This window comes from Phocoena sinus, chromosome 5 (assembly GCF_008692025.1).
Source record: "Phocoena sinus isolate mPhoSin1 chromosome 5, mPhoSin1.pri, whole genome shotgun sequence".
In the NCBI taxonomy this organism is placed as follows: domain Eukaryota; kingdom Metazoa; phylum Chordata; class Mammalia; order Artiodactyla; family Phocoenidae; genus Phocoena; species Phocoena sinus.
The window spans coordinates 94,474,114-94,494,592 of record NC_045767.1 but is presented as its reverse complement, the minus strand read 5'-3'; the positions used below and the strand labels follow the sequence as shown (position 1 = coordinate 94,494,592).

The following is a 20,479-nucleotide window of genomic DNA, read 5'->3' as shown; positions in this document are numbered from 1 at the left end:
AATTTTATATTCAGAAATAATTTACATAGGCCAAAAGTGGTAAAAATCAAGTTTTTCCCGAGGAAAATGATCATACTGTTTGTGCTGTGTGAAGATCCAGGACATTTATGGAAAATAAAATATGTTTCAGTATCACCCAGTTGTGTGATAAGGTTAGAGCAGAAGAGCTTAACCTGGAAATTTGGAAGCTAATGACTGTTAACAGATGAAAAAATCTGGAAAACTTTCTCTTTGCCCCTTTTAGTAAATAGGAAGGAATGACTGTTTTTCCTTCCGCAATATGAGGACAAATTATGGTATGGGAAATTTTGATTGTATTCTTTTCTAGCTTTGATTCCTTGATACATGATAGAATACTTCCTATTTTTCTTTGTTCTCTTTATGTAACAAATTTCAGACCATCTGAAAGTAACTCTTACATTGACATAGAACGTCTAAACTACTTAGAAGCACTCCCAGTTTTAGGCAGTTGGTTTTCGTGTGTGTCTGTATGTCTCTGTGTTAAAATATGAGCAAAGAACCAACTATAAATACTATGAGGATATTTACTGATAGCATGCAGGAGTTTAATTAGGTTCAGGATTTTGTAATTTGCTATTCTTGTTAGATCTGAACGGGATTTCATTTTCTGCCAATTACCGAGCAGTAACTATTGTATTAGACCTCTTGAATGATTACTTTTATGGCCATTTGTCATCTGATTCATACATTGCATTCTTGAGGAGTTTATGTCTAGCTGGTCATCACTGATGATTGTTCAGTGATTATTTTGGCAGTTAACTGAAGAAAACTGTATAATATTAGTTTCAATTAGGGTGGCCATGTAACTCATTATCCAAATTGGACACTTTTGGGAGTGAAGAAGTGTTATCAATAATTAACCTAAGAATAACAGATATAAACCAAGACTGGTCCATGCAAACCAAGATACACGATAATCTTAATTAGATGCTTTTGATTGCAAGTAACAAAACATAAACTAGTAGTTTAAACAATAAGTAAAATAAATTGACTTGTGTATCCAAAAAGCCCAGTATTTGAGAGTGCTACAGGTATGGTTTGGTGAGGACTCTGGCTTTGTTTCTCTATTTTCTCATCTTTGACTGCTACGGCTGGCTTTCCTTATAGTTGGATGATTGCCGACAATAGCTGGGGCTGTATTCTTTTTCATTTATGACCAGCAGGAGAGAGAAGCCTGCTCCTCCCATAAACATAAAATGAGTCTTAAGCCTAGTGATTATTAAATATTTCTGAACTAATCTCTGTGACAAGGGGAATGTCATGTGCTAATTGTCTTAGATATGGAATATCTGAATATCACTGAGACAAGGAGGATAGGATTACTCTGATTCTCTTAGGCCAGTCAGAGTCCATTCAGGAAACTTGCATAGGGTCAGTCTGTCTTGGGAAGCAAGGCAGCTAAATGAAGGGGAAAGGGTGCAATGGATGTTTGGGAAACAACCACCATGTTTTCTGTGAAGTCCAGTGTCCCTGCTTCTTTGCATTTTTCCTGAGGCATCTGTTACTGAGTACCTGCAATAGCCTAGCATACTTTAGATGTGTTTTCCTTCTAGTGAGAATTTAGTAGTAGCCTGGCAAGGGGGGAGAAAAAGAAAATTTACCATCTCATTTTTCTTTCTCTCTTTTTTTTCTATTAGATTATAATTGTTGATTTTTTTTTTCCCTTACAGACTAATAGGGATGCCAAAGGAAAAATATGACCCTCCAGATCCTCGCAGAATTTATACCATCATGTCAGCAGAGGAGGTAGCCAATGGGAAAAAATCTCACTGGGCAGAATTAGAAATCTCGGGTGAGTGGAATCTGAAACATTTAATCTGGGCTATAATAGCAATGATGAACAAGAGTTGAGTGTTATACTTATTTCTTTGCTGTACATTTTTAATTAGATGAATTAATTGAGAAAATACAAGATGCTGAAGCACTAGTGTTTAACTTACTGATTTATCTGTGACCAAATATCTTTGTTCCCATTCTTTCTTTTGAGATTAATACTGTGGGCCACAGTTGGCATCTAAAATTGAAGGCATTGGGAGTTCAGTTTCTAAGTAGAACTAGGTTCTTTGATATAATAGATTTTGTTTTGGCTATTGCAGAGTAATCATTTTTGCAAATTGATCTTTGCTGTCCTCCTATCATCCCATTGTTGGTAGAATGGGAAACCTAGAAGCTATCTGTTTATTCTATAAATTACATGTTTAGGAGTTGTTAAAATAGAATCTGATTCCTAAACACTCACAACCAGTCTAATAGTGAGAAAAACATCAGACAAACCGAAGGACATTCCACAAAATTCCAAGCTAGTAATCCTCAAAATTGTCAAGGTCATGAAAAACAAGGAAAGACTGTGAAACTGTCACAGATGAGAGAAGACTAAGGAGACATGATGACTAAATGCAAAAAATATGATCTTCCAGATCCTCGAACAAAAAGGTGTAAAAACTGGTGAAATTCAAATAAAGTCTATAAATTAGTTATCTTCGAACAAAAGGGTGTAAAAACTGGTGAAATCAAATAAAGTCTATAAATTAGTTAATATTGACACTACGTACCAATCTTGGTTTCCTAGTTTTGACAAATGTACCATGGTAATATAAGATGCTGGTACTAGGGGCAACTGGATGAGGGGGATATAGGAACTGTATTATCTTGGTAGCTTTTCTGTAGATCTAAAATTATCACAAACTTAAAAGTTTATTAAAAATAAAATATAAGTACAGTTTTTCTTTTATGAATTGATACAATACAGATTATATTTAGAATGTAATTTTTTCCCCAGTAAGCTTTCATTTGGAAGAGTTAAACGCATATTATGGTGTCAATAGCAAGAAATACCCGTATCTTTAGCTAAAAAGTGGTGGTTAGGTGATTGATAATTTAAAAAAAAATGAATATGAGCAAATCCTATTAGGTTAACCCAGGGATTCTCAACTTGGCACTATTGACACTTAGGTCTGGACAGTTCTTTGTGGTTGGGAGTGGTTGTGTGCGTGTCGGATGTTTAGCAGCATTCCTGGCCTCTACCCACTAGATGCCAGTAGCACCCCTCTAGTTTTGACAACCAAAAATGTCTCCAGGTTGCTAAAGTCCCTTGGGGAGCAGTATTGCCCCTGGTTGAGAACCATTCGGTTAAACCCTGGGTAAAACTAAAATAAGTTTCTTTTTTACTAGAGCCTCTTTTCACTTGAAAACTTTGTTTCCTATTAAAATGCAAAATCCTAATTGGCACTTTAAGCCTGATTATAGACAGCATGAAGGAACCTGTGAACCCTGAAGAGAAGATCTAAGTTCGAGTCTACTGCTTGATAGCCATATGAAAAATAACATTTCCCTATTGAGACTTTTTGCCATCTCTACCTTCCACTGCTCTTTTAATCAGTATCTGTTAGCATTTTACTTTGGTAAAGTTTTCAGAGTCTCTTCATATAAGTTTATTGTTAAGATAACATCACATTTTACAGAAGCTGAAGCTATGTGATTTGTTTAGGCTTATATGGCTAATAAATGGTAAAAATCAGGACTGTGAACCAAGTCTTCTTTTTCCAGTACATGTTCTACCATAGCTGTTAGATGCTGACTGATAGGTAAAGCTTAATGAGTGACTATTTCCTTGAGTATGTTGCACTTAAATGCAAAATCTTAAACCAGAGTTATTAATGTATAATTGAAATATGAGAAGGCTGGGGAAGATGTCTCCTTTGGGAGTAAAATGGTTTTCCCGGCGGCTAATCTAAGGTTGGTTCTAAATCATAGCAATTACTCCTGTCTATTTAAAGTTTGTGGACTAATTCAGGCCCTAGATATAGATAAACCTTGCACTATTAATTTTCACGAAGTATGTGAGAAGTGCTTTTGTGAGGATCATAACTTAGAGAAAAAAAATTCAGGACTGTTCTACTACAAAAGCTCAATTCAGCCCCATGCTTTCTCCTTGAGACCATGTGATCACCCTGACTCCAATGGTCTCCTCATTATGCCACATGTTATTTAATACATGGAAGATTCATGAGAAAGAATGGTTGTCAGGGAAAAAAGTGGCATGAAATTAAAGAAGGACCAGGTGTGTTTGGAAGCAATCAAGTAGCATTAAATACAAAGTTAAAATGCCAGAGTCACAATATCCGTATGTATTTGTGGGCTCTTCTCCCACTTTTTAGTCCTTGTAGTTCAGTCTTTGTCTTGGGCCTAGAAGTTTAATGCATCAATATTTTGCCTTTTAGGTAGAGTGCGGAGCTTAAGTACATCACTTTGGTCATTGACACACTTGACAGCACTGCACCTAAATGACAATTACCTTAGTCGCATTCCACCTGATATTGCCAAGCTTCATAATCTGGTTTACCTGGATCTGTCATCCAATAAACTCAGAAGTTTACCAGCAGAACTAGGAAACATGGTGTCTCTCAGGTGAGGAAATACAAATGTGACTCACTGTATAAAATTCTAAATTTACCAAATAAGAATATTATGGAAGGTTACTCATCTTACAGTAGGATTTCCATATGTATGTGAAGGTTAAATGATATAAATTGTCTAAGCAGAGTGCTTGAGTTGGGCTCCATTGAACGCTTCTTTTCCTTTCTTCCTTTAAATTTGGAGGTTTCTGGCTAGAAATGTGCTTGTATGACCAATTTCTTTTGACAGACTTGAGGTGGGATAGGGCTATAAAATACCTAAGTCTCGCTTTACACTCAAGTGACAAATCTCATCAGAATTAATTGGGGCTAGACTAGTCTAGACTAATGAGAAATAATTGGGAAAATGATTTGCTTATAAGTAAAGGTTTTAGAAACATATCTATTTTATAAGGCAAGTTATGCTTATATATTACAACTCCTTAAGGAAATCTTAAAACCTGATAATAAATGGATTTATTTCTAGTCTTTCAGGATTCTTTAAGAAATTTCTTCATAGGAGAAAATTGTATAGGAATCTTGAGACCTTGTATAAATGTTCCCAATGAAAACAGGGATCGCTTTTCTACCTTATCTGCTGAATAGTAATGTTAAAAAATTGCCATCACATGTTTAAAATTAAATATTTAATATCATTTAAAAATCTTGTTCTTTGCCATCCCCTTGCTGTGTGTTTTTGTTGTTTTTTATACTTTTTAGTCATTTATTTTATACCTTTTGGTCATTAATTAATTACAAGGGCTGTTTATTTTTTCTGTAGTCTGCCCAAAATTTCACAATCATAAATCAGATCTTACCTGTGCTATCCTATTTATACTATCCTATGCTTTATTTTTAATGTTTATGTTCTGTGTCAATGATTGTTGTATCTTGAAGTGATAATAGTTGTATTGTTATAAAAATTGATACAGGGAATTGGCTACTATAGTTAAATCCTGAAGTTTATTTTAAAAAGATTACTTTTTTATATGAATGAGACTAGGTTCAAGGATATCTGCTGTCTTTGGGTACATAAAATATGTGTCACTCTGATTTGCATCTGAGAGGCATTTTGGGTGAGAGAGAAAAGGGAGCATATTTAGCCTGAGAATGACATACAGTTCCTATACCTTTAACTTTAATCTGTGCTAGAGAATGAGTAAATCATAGAAACACTGTTAATAATTGTGGCAGTTACAACATTTTTGGATGAATGTAGAGAAATATACCCTGAATGTAGACATCACTCATGTTATGTTAGAAGGCAGGTTAAGAACGACTGTAGGTATTAATAAAGTTTGATATATTAAACTAAAACAGTTTTTGTGTTTTTTTTTTAAAAAAACAGGGAATTGCTTTTAAATAACAATCTGTTACGGGTTTTGCCTTATGAACTTGGTCGGCTCTTCCAGCTACAAACTCTAGGTTTGAAAGGTGAGTGATTTTTTAAAAATGATAGCATTAGCAGTCAACATTGAGGTTTTCTTAGCCTTTTAAAGACCATTTTCGTTACAATTAGGCCAGGTTTTAGTATAATTTCGAGAATGTAACGATACATTACTCTTGAAAGAAAAGTGGTTCTTCTCTATCAAATTGAACTTCACGATTTCAACAAGCTGCCATTATTTTAACAAACTTGTATGGGGGAAATTTCGGGGTTTTTTGTTTTGTTTTGTTTTTATATTTTACTGAAATTTCTTAGAGGAGATAGTTTAAGTTAACATTTAGCACTGTAGTTTTTTTCCCATTTTTTAAAAAAATTGAAAACAGTGATGTAACATAATGAATTTTAACCTCAGCCAGAATGTCTGGTTTTGATAGAGTAGATAGCATTGGCATATTAGGTTTATAAGAGGGAAAACATTACAGTAAAAATGAGCTATGTCTAATAAGTGTAGTTATTGTAAATAGTGTATTAATCCAAAATGCATGTTCCTCTGATGATATCATCTCAGTTTGGAATGAAAGTCATACTCAAATCACATAAATACTGAGATTTGTCTATTTTTCTCTTATAGCATAGCATAAGAAGAAGGGTTTATTTTGAATGCAGAGGACTAAATACAGATTTACACTATTGGTTAAACATTTTCCGTGCTAATGAGGAGGGAACATTAAAGCCTTATAAAATACACACTTTCATATGTTTTATTTTCCTTCTTCAAAGACTACTGAGTCTCATGAACGTGTTCTGTTTGCGTTTGCTTAAATCATATAGTGGAGCATTAAGAAAGAAGCTTGAATAAGAGTGGTAAGATTGCTGACATTATTTGTTGAAATGACAAAAGTGGTGTTAGGCTTCCTTATACAGTTAACCCTTCGTAAGTTGTATAATTATATGAATGGTCTAACTCTTGTGATTTTAGGTTCTTTGTAGGAATTTACTGATGCTTTTTATCATGTGTGAATTGGACATATGGGGAATACTTTTTATCTAAAGTATTTTCTTGAGGATTAACCCAAGGCATTTGAAATTTGTTGGGACATTTCGCCTTATTCTCTGTGTGCTAAATCTTATTCTTGTAAATGTAGCTGAAACAGCCATCCAGCTAGAGTTGGAATGGGGGCAGGTCTGTTTGTGCCTATTAAAAAGTATGGAATGGTTGTCATTTTTATAATCTTAGATTTCAGAATTCACACTTTTCATACTGATTATAATAAATTGTATATTTTTTGTCTCCAAGGATAACCATTGTTTCTTACTTTCAACATCAATCAGAACAGCTGTTTTCCTCCTCCTAATCTTGATGGAGAGCATGTCAATGACAAATGAATACCTTAGTATTGAACCCAGTTGGACTTACCCTTCATACCACATAACATTCCTGGAAAAGCAAATATTATATATCTTACTGTTTCATAACTCTATTCCATGTTATCTCATATAGAGACATGTTCTCTGGGCTTCCCTGGTGGCGCAGTGGTTGAGAGTCCGCCTGCCGATGCAGGGGACACAGGTTCATGCTCTGGTCCGGGAAGGTCCCACGTGCCGCGGAGCGGCTGGGCCCGTGAGCCATGGCCCCTGAGCCTGCGCGTCTGGAGCCTGTGCTCCGCAACGGGAGAGGCCACAACAGTGAGAGGCCCGCATACCAAATAAAGAAAAAAGAAAAAAGAGACATGTTCTCAGAAAATTTAGCTTAGTATCAACTGAATGAATCTTTCTGAAATATCCTTTATCTCCTGGGTTCTTCATTTTGTTTTACTAGTTAAAATGTTAGTCTTCCAAACTACTGTCTTTGGTTGGACTTTGATTCTAGTGTCCCTTGTCTACTGATGATTCACATTTGTTAAAATCTCACTTTAGACTTTCAAATCAGGCACCAGCTCTGCTTTACCAGCTGTAACTTAGCTTTGTCCGTGCCTATGGATAAATTCTTTTTCATTAAACTTCAATTTAAGTTCAATATAAATAGCTATCTGCAGACTTTCCTCTTCTGTGAGAATCTGTTTTTCTGGCAGTGCTATTTTATGTTCAGGTGATCAATACAGAAGAGCAGAGACCTTTTAGAAATGAAAGAAAGCCAGAGCCCTCCCTGCCATCTTTCAAAACTTTACGGTGGTAAAAACAGGATTGATTTTATGAAGGAATTGAAGGAATAAAATGTTCCTAATGAATGGTAGCTTTATATTCTTAGGAAGGTAAAACTTGAAATAATTTCTTAATCAGTTTTAATAACCACATAGTGGTACTTTGTGCCCAAAAAAAGGGGGAGGGAGTAGAGTGGAGCACTTAAAATAGCACTGTGATATATTTAAAAGAAACAATGAAAATGGATTGCCTCTAAGATTCCATTTTGTCTTGAAACCAGAAAAAGGAGTGCCTTTCTTCCATTTCCTGTCTTCCTCTGAAACACAGATACTGAAATTTTGATAATGAATTTGATCATCCTGGCTCAACAAGTTAATTTTTAGAAATGCTATTTTGAGACTTGAGGAGTATGTGTGGTGGGTAGGGTATTTGAAGAGTTAGGATAAGAAGGCCAATTTAAAAACTACAAACATGGCCAGTCCAGGAAATTGGAAATGTTCTTTTAAGTCACTTAAAAGAAAAATCCAAACTGTATGAGTTTTATGGAAGAAAAAGTGTAAGTGAAAGCAATTCTCATATGGTTATTTTAAAATAATTTAGAATTCATGTCCTAAGGTATAAAGCAATACTTTCTCTGACATATGGGCCAAACAGTTGTCCTCAGGCATTAAACATTGATGTCCCCAAATAATAAAAACTTTAGAACTTCAATAATTGTGAAGATTTCTAGCTTCCTTCTAAGAATTACTTATCTCCCTTAAAATAAAATGGACCATGGCAATTGAAGATTCTTTTACTATGTAAACTTTTTAATTCATGAAATATATCATAATATACAAAGAGTAACATTTTAAAGAAAATAATAAAATAAGTAACTACACACCCATTATCTAACGTTCTCAGTACCTTTTAAAAAATGCATTTAAAAATCCGATTGCCACTCATATAGGAGGCAAAGTACTTTCTTCTGTATTATATAATGAGCTTCTGGAAATCAGTAAATAAAAGACAGTCTATTAGAGAGCATATTAATAATTCATATAAGAGGATTTACAAATGGCTGTAAAATTAGAAACTTGATCAACATTATATAATAATAACAATGCAAGTTGAGACTATACTCAATTTTTACCTATCAGATTGGATGAATTCCAAAATTTTGATAAACTAACTGTTGGTGAGATTATTGGGAAATAGGCACAATCAAACCTTGTTGGTGTAGATCCCCTGTATCTTTTAAGTTTCCTGTGTGCCTTTTCTTGATTACATCTTCATCACTTCTCCCAGAGGTTATTACTGTCCTAAATTCTGTTAGTTTTCTTTCGGTCATCCAACAGGTATTGTTGAGCACATACTATGTGCCAGATACTGAGCTTATATATGTATCTGTTAAGGGTGTTTTAACCTTTATATAAATGGAATCTTACTGAATGTAATTTTCTGTGACTTGGTTTTATTTGACTTTATGTATTTATGATTCATACATTTATGCATTCGTGTAATTGTAGTTAATCTGTTTCATTGCTGTGTTGTATTCTGTTATATGAATATGCTGTAATTCATTCTACTATAGATATTTAGATTGTTTCCACCTTTTTTTGACTACTATAAGCAGTGTAGCCATGAACATTCTTGTACATGTCTCCTGATAGAGTTCCTAGGAATGGAATTGTTGGGTTATAGAAAGAAGCTTATACATTCTTAGGTTTATTAGGTAATGCCATAATATTTTACAAAGTAGCTGTACTAAAATATACTCCTGAAAGTAATACAGTTGCCATTTTTCTGTCTTCTTCCCAACACTTACTTAGTATTGTCAGATTTTTAAAGTTTTGCCAGTTATTAAGTGTGAAACAGTTTCTAGTCCTACTCTTAATTTACATTTTCCTGATTGATAATAAAACTGAGAATCTTTTCATATATGTATTGGCCACGTTTCTTCTCTGAAATTGCTATTGATATCTTTTGCTTATTTTCACTTGGAATTTTTAACTTTTGTCTATTTTGTATTGTAAATGTCTTCTTCCACTCTGGCTTTTCTTTCTGTTTTCTTTGTTGGTATTGTTTAATGAATAGATTTGATTTTTTTTTTTTTTTTTTTTTTGCGGTACGCGGGCCTCTCACTGTTGTGGCCTCTCCCGTTGCGGAGCACAGGCTCTGGGCGCGCAGGCTCAGTGGCCATGGCTTACGGGCCCAGCTGCTCCACGGCATGTGAGATCTTCCTGGACCGGGGCACGAACCCGTGTCCCCTGCAATGGCAGGCGGACTCTCAACAACTGCACCACCAGGGAAGCCCTTGATTTTTTTTTATTGTAGTTGAATTTAAAATTCTTTTCTTTTGTGACTAGCGCATCTTACGTTTTATTAAAGAAATCCTGCCCTACCCCAGTCATAAATAGTTTTTCTATATTATCTCTTAAAAGTTGTTGTAAAGTTTTGCTTTCCATAGTTAATTCTTTCATTCATTTGGAGTTGATTCTTTAATATGGTATGAGAGGTCTAATTTTGGGAGGGATCTCATTTTGTCTTTTCCTTGTGAATAACCAGTTGTCTCAACATCATTTAGTGACTAGTTTTCCCTTTTCCCACTGATCAGCAAAGTCACCTCTCTCATATATCAGCAAGGTGTAGTAGGCTTATTTTGGGATCTCCATTCTCTATACGCAGCAGTCAGTTTGTCTCACCTTGCACTGATTACTACATTGTCATAATTGTTACTATGGCTTTATATTAAGATTTGATATCTCTTTTGGGAAGTCCCTTTACATTTTGCTTTTGCAATGTCTTGGCAGTTTGGGTGCCTTGAATCTTCCTCATACATAAGAAACAGCTTGTTAAGTTTCACAAAAAATGCTGTTGGGACTTTGGAACTGCGTTGAATGTCTGGATCAATTTAAGAAAAATTGACATGTTAATTATATTGAGTCTTCCTATCCATGAATTTGTGCATTCTCCCCATTTATTTAGATCTTATTTAATGTCTTTGAATAAAATTTTATAACTTTCTGCACACTGTTCAGGCATATCTTTTGTAGATTTGTTTCTAGATACTTTATAAGTTTTTTTGTTCCTCTTATAAACCATGTCTTTTTTAAGTTGCTTTTTCTGCCTGTTTGCTGTTGGGGTATACGAATTACCATTAAAAAGAAAAAAGATCTTATAGTAAGCCTTCTTGGCTGAATTCTCATTCTTCCTAAAAGTTTGTTTACAAATTCTTTAGGTATTGTATGCAGATAATGATTTCATCTGCTGATAAAGACTTCATTCCTTTCAAATTCTTATAATTTCTTTTCCTTATTGTAATGTAGTGGCATGTTTAATACAATATTGAATAGAAGCATTAATACTGGGCATGCTTCTAAGCACAATTTTAAAGGAAATGTTTCTAATATTTTTCCATTAAGAATATTTGCTCTATATTTTTGGTAAAAAGTTTTTAGGTTCTAGAAGTTTCCTTCTATTTCTACTTTGCTAATCCTTATTCGGGTGCTGAATTTTATTAAATGCTTTTCTTCATCTATTGAGATGATTACATTATTTTCTCATTTCATATATTGAAGTGGTAAATTATATGTAAGCGTCCCCCTGACCTGCCCCTTTAAACCACACTTGGATTCCTGAGGTAAACCCAACTTGGTGCTTTTATACACTGCTGGATTTATTTTGATAGTGTTTGTCAAGAACTGTTAAGGCTCTGAGATTTTACCCTATTACAAGCTAATAAGTTAGCCAATTATTGCTTCATGGATAATGGTAGAAGACATGAGACTCTTGGGTCAGAGACAAAGAACGTTATCACTCAAGCAACAAGGTGGACCCAGACACATGCTGTATACACAAAGAGTTTGCATTGCAATTGAGTAATCTAAGTCCAAAGGTGCAGCACTTTTCAAGCAAGCAGCAAATATTGTAGCCAGCTGCAAAAAAACCAAAACAAAACAACTAATCCTGCTTCTCCAGGGGTACAAAGAGTTATATGGAAGTATTGCTCTGGTTGCCTTGACCTGTTTAGTTCCCTATTTAACTAGCTATAGAAACTGCTCAGTATCAAGAGACAGATAAGTCTCAGAATCTGTTGCACTCACAAAGAATGAAGGGGGGGGAAGCACAGGGACCCTGACGGACTGCCTTTCACAATAACTTTTTAAAGGAATTTTTCATGTATGTTCATGAATAAGATAGACATGTGTTCTTACTGTTCTTACTCAGTTTTCTCAAAGAGTTTGTATAATATTGAATTAATCTGTTCCTTGAAATCTTGGTGGAACAAGACTATAAAACTACCATTGCCTGGTGGAACTATCACCTCAATGTATTTGTAGTTATAAGAATCATTGAGTCTTTCTAATTGCTGAAGAGTCTGTTTTTTTTGGACTGTATATGTAATACTGGAATTTTTCAGCTTTTTAAAGTTTTCAAATTTGCATAAAAATGTTCATAATATTCTCTTGATATATTTTTAGACTCTTGTTTATATTACCCCCTTCTTCATTAGTAAGATTATTTGTGCTTTCTATCTTTTTTCTGATTTAGTCTCCCCAGAGATTTGTCAGTTATGTTCTTTTCAGTGAGTCAATATTGGCTTTTATTTTTTAAAAACTGCTTTGTTTCTGTTTTTCTTTATTGTTTTGTTTGGATTTATTATAGTTTTTTCCTTTTTTCTCTTTTTAAGTTGGATATATGGCTTATTCATATTTAGATTTCCTTATTTTCAAATAAATATAAGCAGTTAAGGCCATAAATTTTTTTGGCAAGACTATAAATTTATTTGGCATCCCATGATTTTGATATGAAATATTCTCATTTTTGCCTAAGTATTATTAATATAGGTTATCATATCTTCTTTGACTCATCAGTTATTTAAAATTTCCATGCACATGTGATTTTAAATTTACCTTTCTTTATTGTTAAATTTAAACTTAATTGCATTATAGGCAGTTAGGGTAACCTGTATGAACCAGTTCTTTTACATTTGTTGATTCCTGCTTTATGGGCTGGTATGCGATCAATTTTTATAAATGTTTTACTGCATCTGAAAAGAGTATTGTTTCTCTAATTGTTAGGTACAGATCTATATGTTTCTCCATTAGATCAAATTTGTTAGCTGTGTTCCTCATATTTTCTGTATCTTTATAAATTTTTGACTGTTTGCTCTTTTAATAATTAAGGTATATATGCTAAAATTTCCATTTAAATGCTGAATTTGTTCATTTCCCCATGTAGTTCAGTCAGCTTTTGCTTATAGCCTTTGAGTTTATTTTATTAGGTATACCAACTATGCCTATATATTGCTGTACCTTCTGGTAAATTGAACCTGATATTAGGTCATGAGCCTCCTGTTAGGGTTTTCATCTTACAATCTTTTTTGTCTCATATAGCTATGCAAGTTTTCTTTTGGTTAATGTTTGTATAATACATCTTTTATCCTTTGTTTACTTTCAGCCTTTCTGTGTACTTATGCTTAGGTGTGTCTCTTACAAAAAGTATATAACTGGTCTTTGTTTTTAATCCAGTCTGACTTTATTTTAATGTGTGGGTTCAGACCAATTGCCTTACCTCTATTGCAATTATTGATATTTTTGTCTGGTTGCCATCCTACTTTTTGATTCCATTCTTTGTGTGATTTTTTGTTTTCTTTTTGCCTTTCTAAAAACAGATTTTTTCCCCCCTTGTTTGTTTCTTGATCTATATACTTCTGTTGGTGTGGGATTTGTACATTCTATTTCTGGACTCTCAGTGGTCACTCTTGAAATTATACCTTGAATATATTTTTGAAAAATTAAATTCTGAGCAACTTTTTTACTGAACTATATGTATGTAGTAAAATTGACCTCTTTGTTGACAGACATTCACACTTGGTGAATGTTGACAGATGTATGCAGTTGCATAACCACCACTACAATTGAGAAATAGAACTGTTCTGTCACCCTCCAAAATTCATTTGTGTTCATTGAAGTCAACACCTTCTCCCACTCTTAGCCCTTGGCAACTACTTTTCCAGAATGTCATATATAGAAACATAGTATGTAGCCTTTTGAGTCTGGATTCTTTCATTTAACATAATGTGTTTGAGGTTCATCTGTCTTGTGTATTTCAGTAGCTCATTTCTGTTGCCGAGTAGTATCCGATTGTGTGGATATACCACCGATTTTTATCTATTCACAAGTTGAAGGACATTTGGGTTGTTTCCAGTTATGAGTGATTAAGAATAAAGGCACTGTAAACATTTGTATAGATTTCTGTGTGAAGTAAGTTTTATTTTACTTGGGTAAATACCTAGGACTGGAACTGCCAGGTGGTATGGTAAGTGTATGTTGGACTTCATAAGAAACTGCCAGACTGTTTGTCTAATAATCCAACGTAGTGGATTTATCATTTTGTATTCCTGCCAAAAATATGAGAGAGTTTTAGTTGGCTGTGCATCCTTGTCAGTACTTCTTGGTATTATCAATTTTTAAAAAAAATTTTTCATTCTAGTAGGATGTAATATCATTTTGGTTTAGCTTGTCATTTCTCTAATGAGTAATTATACTTTTCATGTGTTTATTTGCCATCTGTATGTCTTCGTTGGTGAAGGAAGTATTTATTCACATCTTTTGCCTAGTTTTATTATTGAGTTGCCTTTTTTCTAATTACTGAGATTTTGAGAGTTTATTATATGTTTTGGATTTAAGTCCTTTTTAAAGTATGTTTTGCAGATATTTTCTCCCAGTCTGTGGCTTGTATGTTTACTTTCTTTACAGGGCCTTTTAAAGAGCAATTTTCCATTTTGATGCGGTCCCATTTATCACTTGTTTTCATCTATGGATTATGTCTTTGGTGTATTTACCAAATACACCGAAGATGTATTTACCTCACCCAAGTACATCTAAGATGTATCTGTCTCATCCAAGTACATGAAGATTTTCTTCTAGAAATTTTATAATTAGGTTTTTCATATAGGTCTGTGGTCTGTTTTAAGTTAATTTTCGTAAGTATGGTACAAAGTTAGTTCTTTTGCATATGTACATCCAGTCATTCCAAGCACTATTTATTGAAAAGATTATGCTTTCCACGTGGATTTTCTTGCAACTTTGTCAAAATTCATTAGACCCAAATTTATGTGGGTGGGTCTACTGCTAGATATATAAACTGTCCACTGATCTATGCCAATACCAAAATGTTTAATTGCTGCAGCTTTGTGGTAAGCCCTGAGATTATATAGTATGTGTTCTCCAACTCTGTAGTTATTTTTCAAAATTGTGTTGACACCTCTAAATGCTTTGCATTTCCATATGTTTTAGAATCAGATTATGATTTTTGCAAAATATCCTGCTAGAATTTTTATTTGAATTGTATTGAATATGTAGATCAGTTTGGAGGAAGAATCAGTTTGTTAATCTTGAGACTTAATACTGAGTCTTCCAATCTGTGAATACAGTGTACCTCTCTATTTACTCAGGTCTTCTTTATTTTTTTTGATGTTTTGTAGTTTTCAGCATGCAGATCTTACAAATATTTTGCTAGATTTATATATTGTTGCTGGATTTGCTACTTATTTGATATTTGATGCTATTGTAAATGGTACTACTTTAAAATTTTCCAGTTATTCATTGATATTTTATAGAATTAAAACACAATTCATTTAAAAGTATATTGACCTTATCCCTTGCAACATTTGTAAACTTATTACTTCTAGGAACTTCTACAACCTTTTAATCTGTGAATAGAGACCTTTTCATTTCTTCCTTTCCTTATTTTTTGCCTTATCACACTGGCAAGGGCAATATTAAATAGAAGTGATGACAGTGCATGTCCTTGCCCTGTTCTTAACTTTAGGGAGAAAGTGTTCAGTCTTTCACCATGAATTATATCAACTGCAGGTTTTTTGGTAGATGCTTTTTCAGGTTAAATAAATTTTCCTTCTGTTTCTCCACTTTTGCTGAGGATTTTTGTCATTGATGCAAGTTGAATTTGGTCAGATACTTTCTCTGCAACTGTTGAAATGATCATAACTTTTCTTCTTTACTTTGTTTATTTGCTGATTTACATTGGTGGTTTTTCATTAATAATCAGACTTCTATCAAGAGGTAGAACTCACCTTCTATTCCCATTTTAAATACCATTTAGCCATAATGTATTTTGTTTTTAATATATTACTGGATTTGCTAGTATTTTGTTGAGGATTTATACATTTATGATTGTAAGGCATTCTGTAGTATTTTTTTTTACAATGTTTTTGTGTAGCTTGATAAGGATACTACTGACTTCGTAAAATGAGTTGGAAAGTGTTACTAACACTTCTATTTTCTTGAAGCATTTCCATTTGTATTATTTCTTTCTTACATTATTGGTAGTATTTTCCAGTAAAACTATATGGGCCTGAAATTTTCTTTGTTGAAAAGTTTTTAACTACTAATTCAGTTTCTTTCATTGATATAAGACATTGAGGTTATCTCTGTCTTAGTGTAGCTACTTCAACTCTCTTTTGGTTACTGTTTGCATGTCATACCTTTTTCTGTGCTTTTACTTTCTATCTATTTATGTCTTTGATCTATAGTGTCTCTCTTCTGGATAGCATATAATGAATCATGTTTAATTATTCATTCTGCTAATCTCTGCTTTTTAATCACAGTTTAATCCACTTACATTTAATGTATTTGCTGATAAAGTAGGGTTCATGTCAGTCATTTTGCTATTTGTTTTCTGTATGTGTTATGTCCTTTTTGTTCCACTGTTCCTCAATTAACGCCTTCTCTTGTGCTAAATGGATATTTTCCAGTGTACAGTTTAATTCCCTTGTTTCTTTTACTATGTTATTTTGAGTTATTTTCTTAGTGGTTACCCTGAGGTTTATAATTAACATCTTAGTTTACAGCAATCTAATTTGGATCAATGGCAACTTAGTTTTAATAATATAAAAGAACTTTGTAACTGTAACTCCATTCACTTCTCTTTTATGCTGTTATCATTACAAATATCATCTTTTTACATTGTGTGCCCATCGACATAGATTTATAATTATTGCTGTATGCAGTTATCTCATATCAGGAGAAAAAAATTAAAAACAAAAATTACATTTATACTGTCTTTTATATGTGCTATGTAGAGTACCTTTACTGGTACTCTTGACTTTTCATATGGATTCAAGTTACTGTTCCGTGTCCTTTCATTTCAGCTAGAGGAATCTCTTTAGTATTTCCTGCAGGGTTGGTCTGCTAGTGAGAAACTCTGTTTGTTTATTTGGTAATGTCTTACTATCCCCTTTATTTTTGAAGGATATTTTTGCTGGAAATAGAATTCTTTGTTGATAGTTTTTGTTTTTTGTTCCTTTTTCCCCTTTCAGTACTTTGAATATGTTATTCTACTGCCTTTTGGCCTCCATGGTTTCTGATGAGAAACCAGCTGTTAATCTTATTTTGAGGATCTGTATACCATGAGTCACTTCTGTCTTAGAGCTTTCAAAATTCTCTTTCTGTCTTTGACTTTGTACAGTTTTATTATAATTTGTCCAGGAGTAGATCTCACTTACATTTTATTTTACTTGGAGTTTATTGAGCTTCTTCTTCTATTAATGCTTTTCATTAAATTTGGGATCTTTTGACCATTTTTTCCCTGTTCTTTTTTCTCTTCCTCTGGGACTTCTGGGACTCCCATTTTGCATATGTTGGTACGCTTGTTGTCTGATAGATCTCTGAGCTCTGTTAATTTTTCTTCATTCTTTTTTCTTTTCTTCAGGCTGTGTAACTTCAACTAACCTCTCTTCAGGGTCACAGATCTTTTCTTCTACCTGTTCAATACTGCTCTTGAGCCCTTCTAGTGATTTTGTTTTGTTTTATAATTTCTATTTGGCCCCTTTTTATAATTTCGGTTTCTTTTTTGATATTCTCTGTTTGGTGAGATATCATTCTCATACTTCATTTTAATTCTTTAGACATGGTTTTCTTCAGCTCTTTAAGCATACTAAAATACTGGATTTTCAAAGTGTTTTCTATTAAGTCCTTGGGTACACTTTTTAGTGTTCTTAGGGACAGTTTTTATTGATGGCTCTTCTCCGTTTGTATGGGACATACTCTCTTGTTTCTTTGTATGTTTCATAGGGTTTTTTTTTTTTTTGTTAAGAACTGGACATTTAAAATAATGCAGCAACTTTGGAATTAGACTCTCTCCCCTTCCCAGGGTTGTCTGTTGTTGCTGCTTGTTTTATTTGTTGTTTGTTGCTTTAGTGACTTTTCAGAACTAATTCTATAAATTTTGTATGCTTTGTCATGTGTGGCCATTGAAGTCTTTTTATTCAGTTTATGGTCAGCTAATGGTTGGACAGAGATTTCCTTAACTGCCTGTAAACAGTAAGTCTCCCACTCCTGGCCAAGTGGCTTGGTGTGTGTTTTGGGGCTCACCTTCATTACTCAGCCAAGAAGTTTATAACTCCGCCTTGTCCTTCACTTCCTTCATTGCAAAGCCTCAAGGTCAGACAGAGGTGAGAGCTTAGGCTATTTTTAGGTCTTTCCTAAGCATGTGCATAGGCCTCCATGTCCATATGACCTTCTAGAGTCCCAGGAGTATGTCAGAGCTTTTTGGAGCACCTACTGACATCTCATTCCCAAGTTTTTCCTTTTAAGCTTTTTGGTTAGTCAGTTGTTTGCCCCAGCTGTTTCCATGACCTTGGACACCTACAAATTTAAAACATTTTCCAGTGATAGTTTCCTCCTTCCCCTCCAGGAAGAAGTCTTTTAACGCTATGCAAGAGTAGAGGAACCGCCACACAGGTCAGATAATGACTAGTGTTTGGGAATGAGGCTTTGAGAGTGCTCCAGCTCAGTTTTGGTTGCTCCAGTGGCTGCCAAGCTGCCCTGGCAATGAGGGACCAGGAGAAGGTTTAAAACTCCACAAATCACTGTCCTTTTTTTCTTGAATGAATACCCCCTGGGTTGACGTAATCATTTAGTTAATTTCCAGAGTTCTGAAATAGTTGAGTCTGCAATTTTTGCTAGCTTTTTTGGGTTTTGATACTGCTTTTGTGGAGGGGCAAAATTTTGGAGTTCTTCTCTGCCATTTTTGCTGTTCTCTATCCATTTCTTTTTGAGGTGTGGTAGTTTCTGTCTTAGAAGGAACTTTTTCATTTCTTCTAAGTTGTTGAATTTATGCACATAAATATTTTTAAATATTCTCTATCCTTTTAATGTATCAAGGGCTGTTCCATCTTTCATCTTTTATGTTTACAGTTTGTGTCTTTTTGTCCTGGTCAAAGAGAGGTTTGTCAATTTTATTGCCTCTTTCAAAGTACCATCTTTTGGGTTCAGTAGTAATCTGTTGTTTTCCTATTTTAGATTTTATAGATTTTGGCTCTTTATTAGTTCCTTCCTTTTGGTTTCTTTGGGGGTGTATTTGCTCTTTTATTTTTTAGATTCTTAATATGGAGGTTAGGTCACTGATTTTAGATTTTTCTAATATAAGCATTTGATACTATAAATTTTCCTCTAAACACTGATTTAGTTGTATCAAAGTACTTGGGGATTTTCCAGATGTCTGTCTGTTGTCAGTTTCTAGTTTTGTTATGGTCAGATAGTATGCTTTGTGTGATTTCATTTCATTTAAATATGTTATAGTTTGTTTCCTGGCCCAAAGTATGGTCTCTCTTGGTGAATATTCATGTGTATTTGAAAAGAATGTATATCTTCGTGTTTTTGAGTAGAGTATTATATAGATATCAGTTAGTTGTTTAACAGTGTTGTTAGGGTATTCTTCATCTTTGTTGATTTTCTGTCTACTTTTTATATTGGTGCCTGGTAGAGGAGTATTAAAGTCTCAAATACCATCTTGCAACTCTTTAGAGATATTATTCTACTGTATTGTTACTGTACTGTATTCTGTTGTTAATGAATTTTATTGGCATTCTCATATTTTTTTTCTTTAGAAGTAATTGATCCTTTTTCCCTATCTGGTTTTAAAGTCTTGTATTTGCCATTGGCATTCTCTAGTTTGCAGTACAACGTAAAATGGAAGTTTTCGTAAACTTCTTTGTATATGTTGTGCTTCTTGTATCAGTTTATTCAATTTTTAAAAAGTTAGCTTTTGAAAGTTTGCAGCCTTTTTCTTTTTGAATATTGCCTCTCTCATTTCTTCTCTCTCTCTAATCTCCTTCTGGCTAGGAGTCAGAATGTGTTTACTGTTTATTCCATCTGTGTGTCAGAGTCCAAAATTTCCTCTCATGTCCTTGTTTTTGTCGCCTCTGTTATCCTTGGGTTTTCCCAGAGACTCTTTAGCTAGGGTCTGAGGCTTGCAGTTCTTGAGCTCTAACCCTCTGTTATATAGGAGCTCTATTGATGTGATGAAGTGTGAAGGAGAGGAAGAGTCCTCTAGTCCTATGATTAGGTCTCAGTCTTTTGGTGAGTCTGAGTTGGGTATCCTCCCTCCCCACACACTAGAGGGGGCTGGAGTGGGATAAGAGAAATATTGGGTTGGTTAGGCTTTGGTAAAACCCCACTTGGTTGTACTCTGGTAAAATGGTTTCCCTTGTGGGCAGAATTGGTTAAGGAGAACATTACTTTCCCTC

General features: G+C 34.0%; 1 protein-coding gene across 6 annotated transcripts in view; it reads left to right on the top strand.

Moving 5' to 3' along the window:
* CNOT6L (CCR4-NOT transcription complex subunit 6 like) overlaps positions 1-20,479 on the top strand; it is a 122,866-nt gene that overhangs the window by 46,775 nt on the left and 55,612 nt on the right. For 5 of the 6 annotated variants that reach the window (XM_032633758.1, XM_032633757.1, XM_032633754.1 and 2 more), the window contains 3 exons: positions 1,692-1,813; positions 4,242-4,428; positions 5,764-5,849. In XM_032633758.1, coding sequence (XP_032489649.1) covers positions 1,692-1,813; positions 4,242-4,428; positions 5,764-5,849 — 395 coding nt within the window. Of the gene's footprint in view, positions 1-1,688; positions 1,814-4,241; positions 4,429-5,763; positions 5,850-20,479 lie in introns of those variants that run through there. The other variant, XM_032633759.1, reaches the window with a different exon arrangement.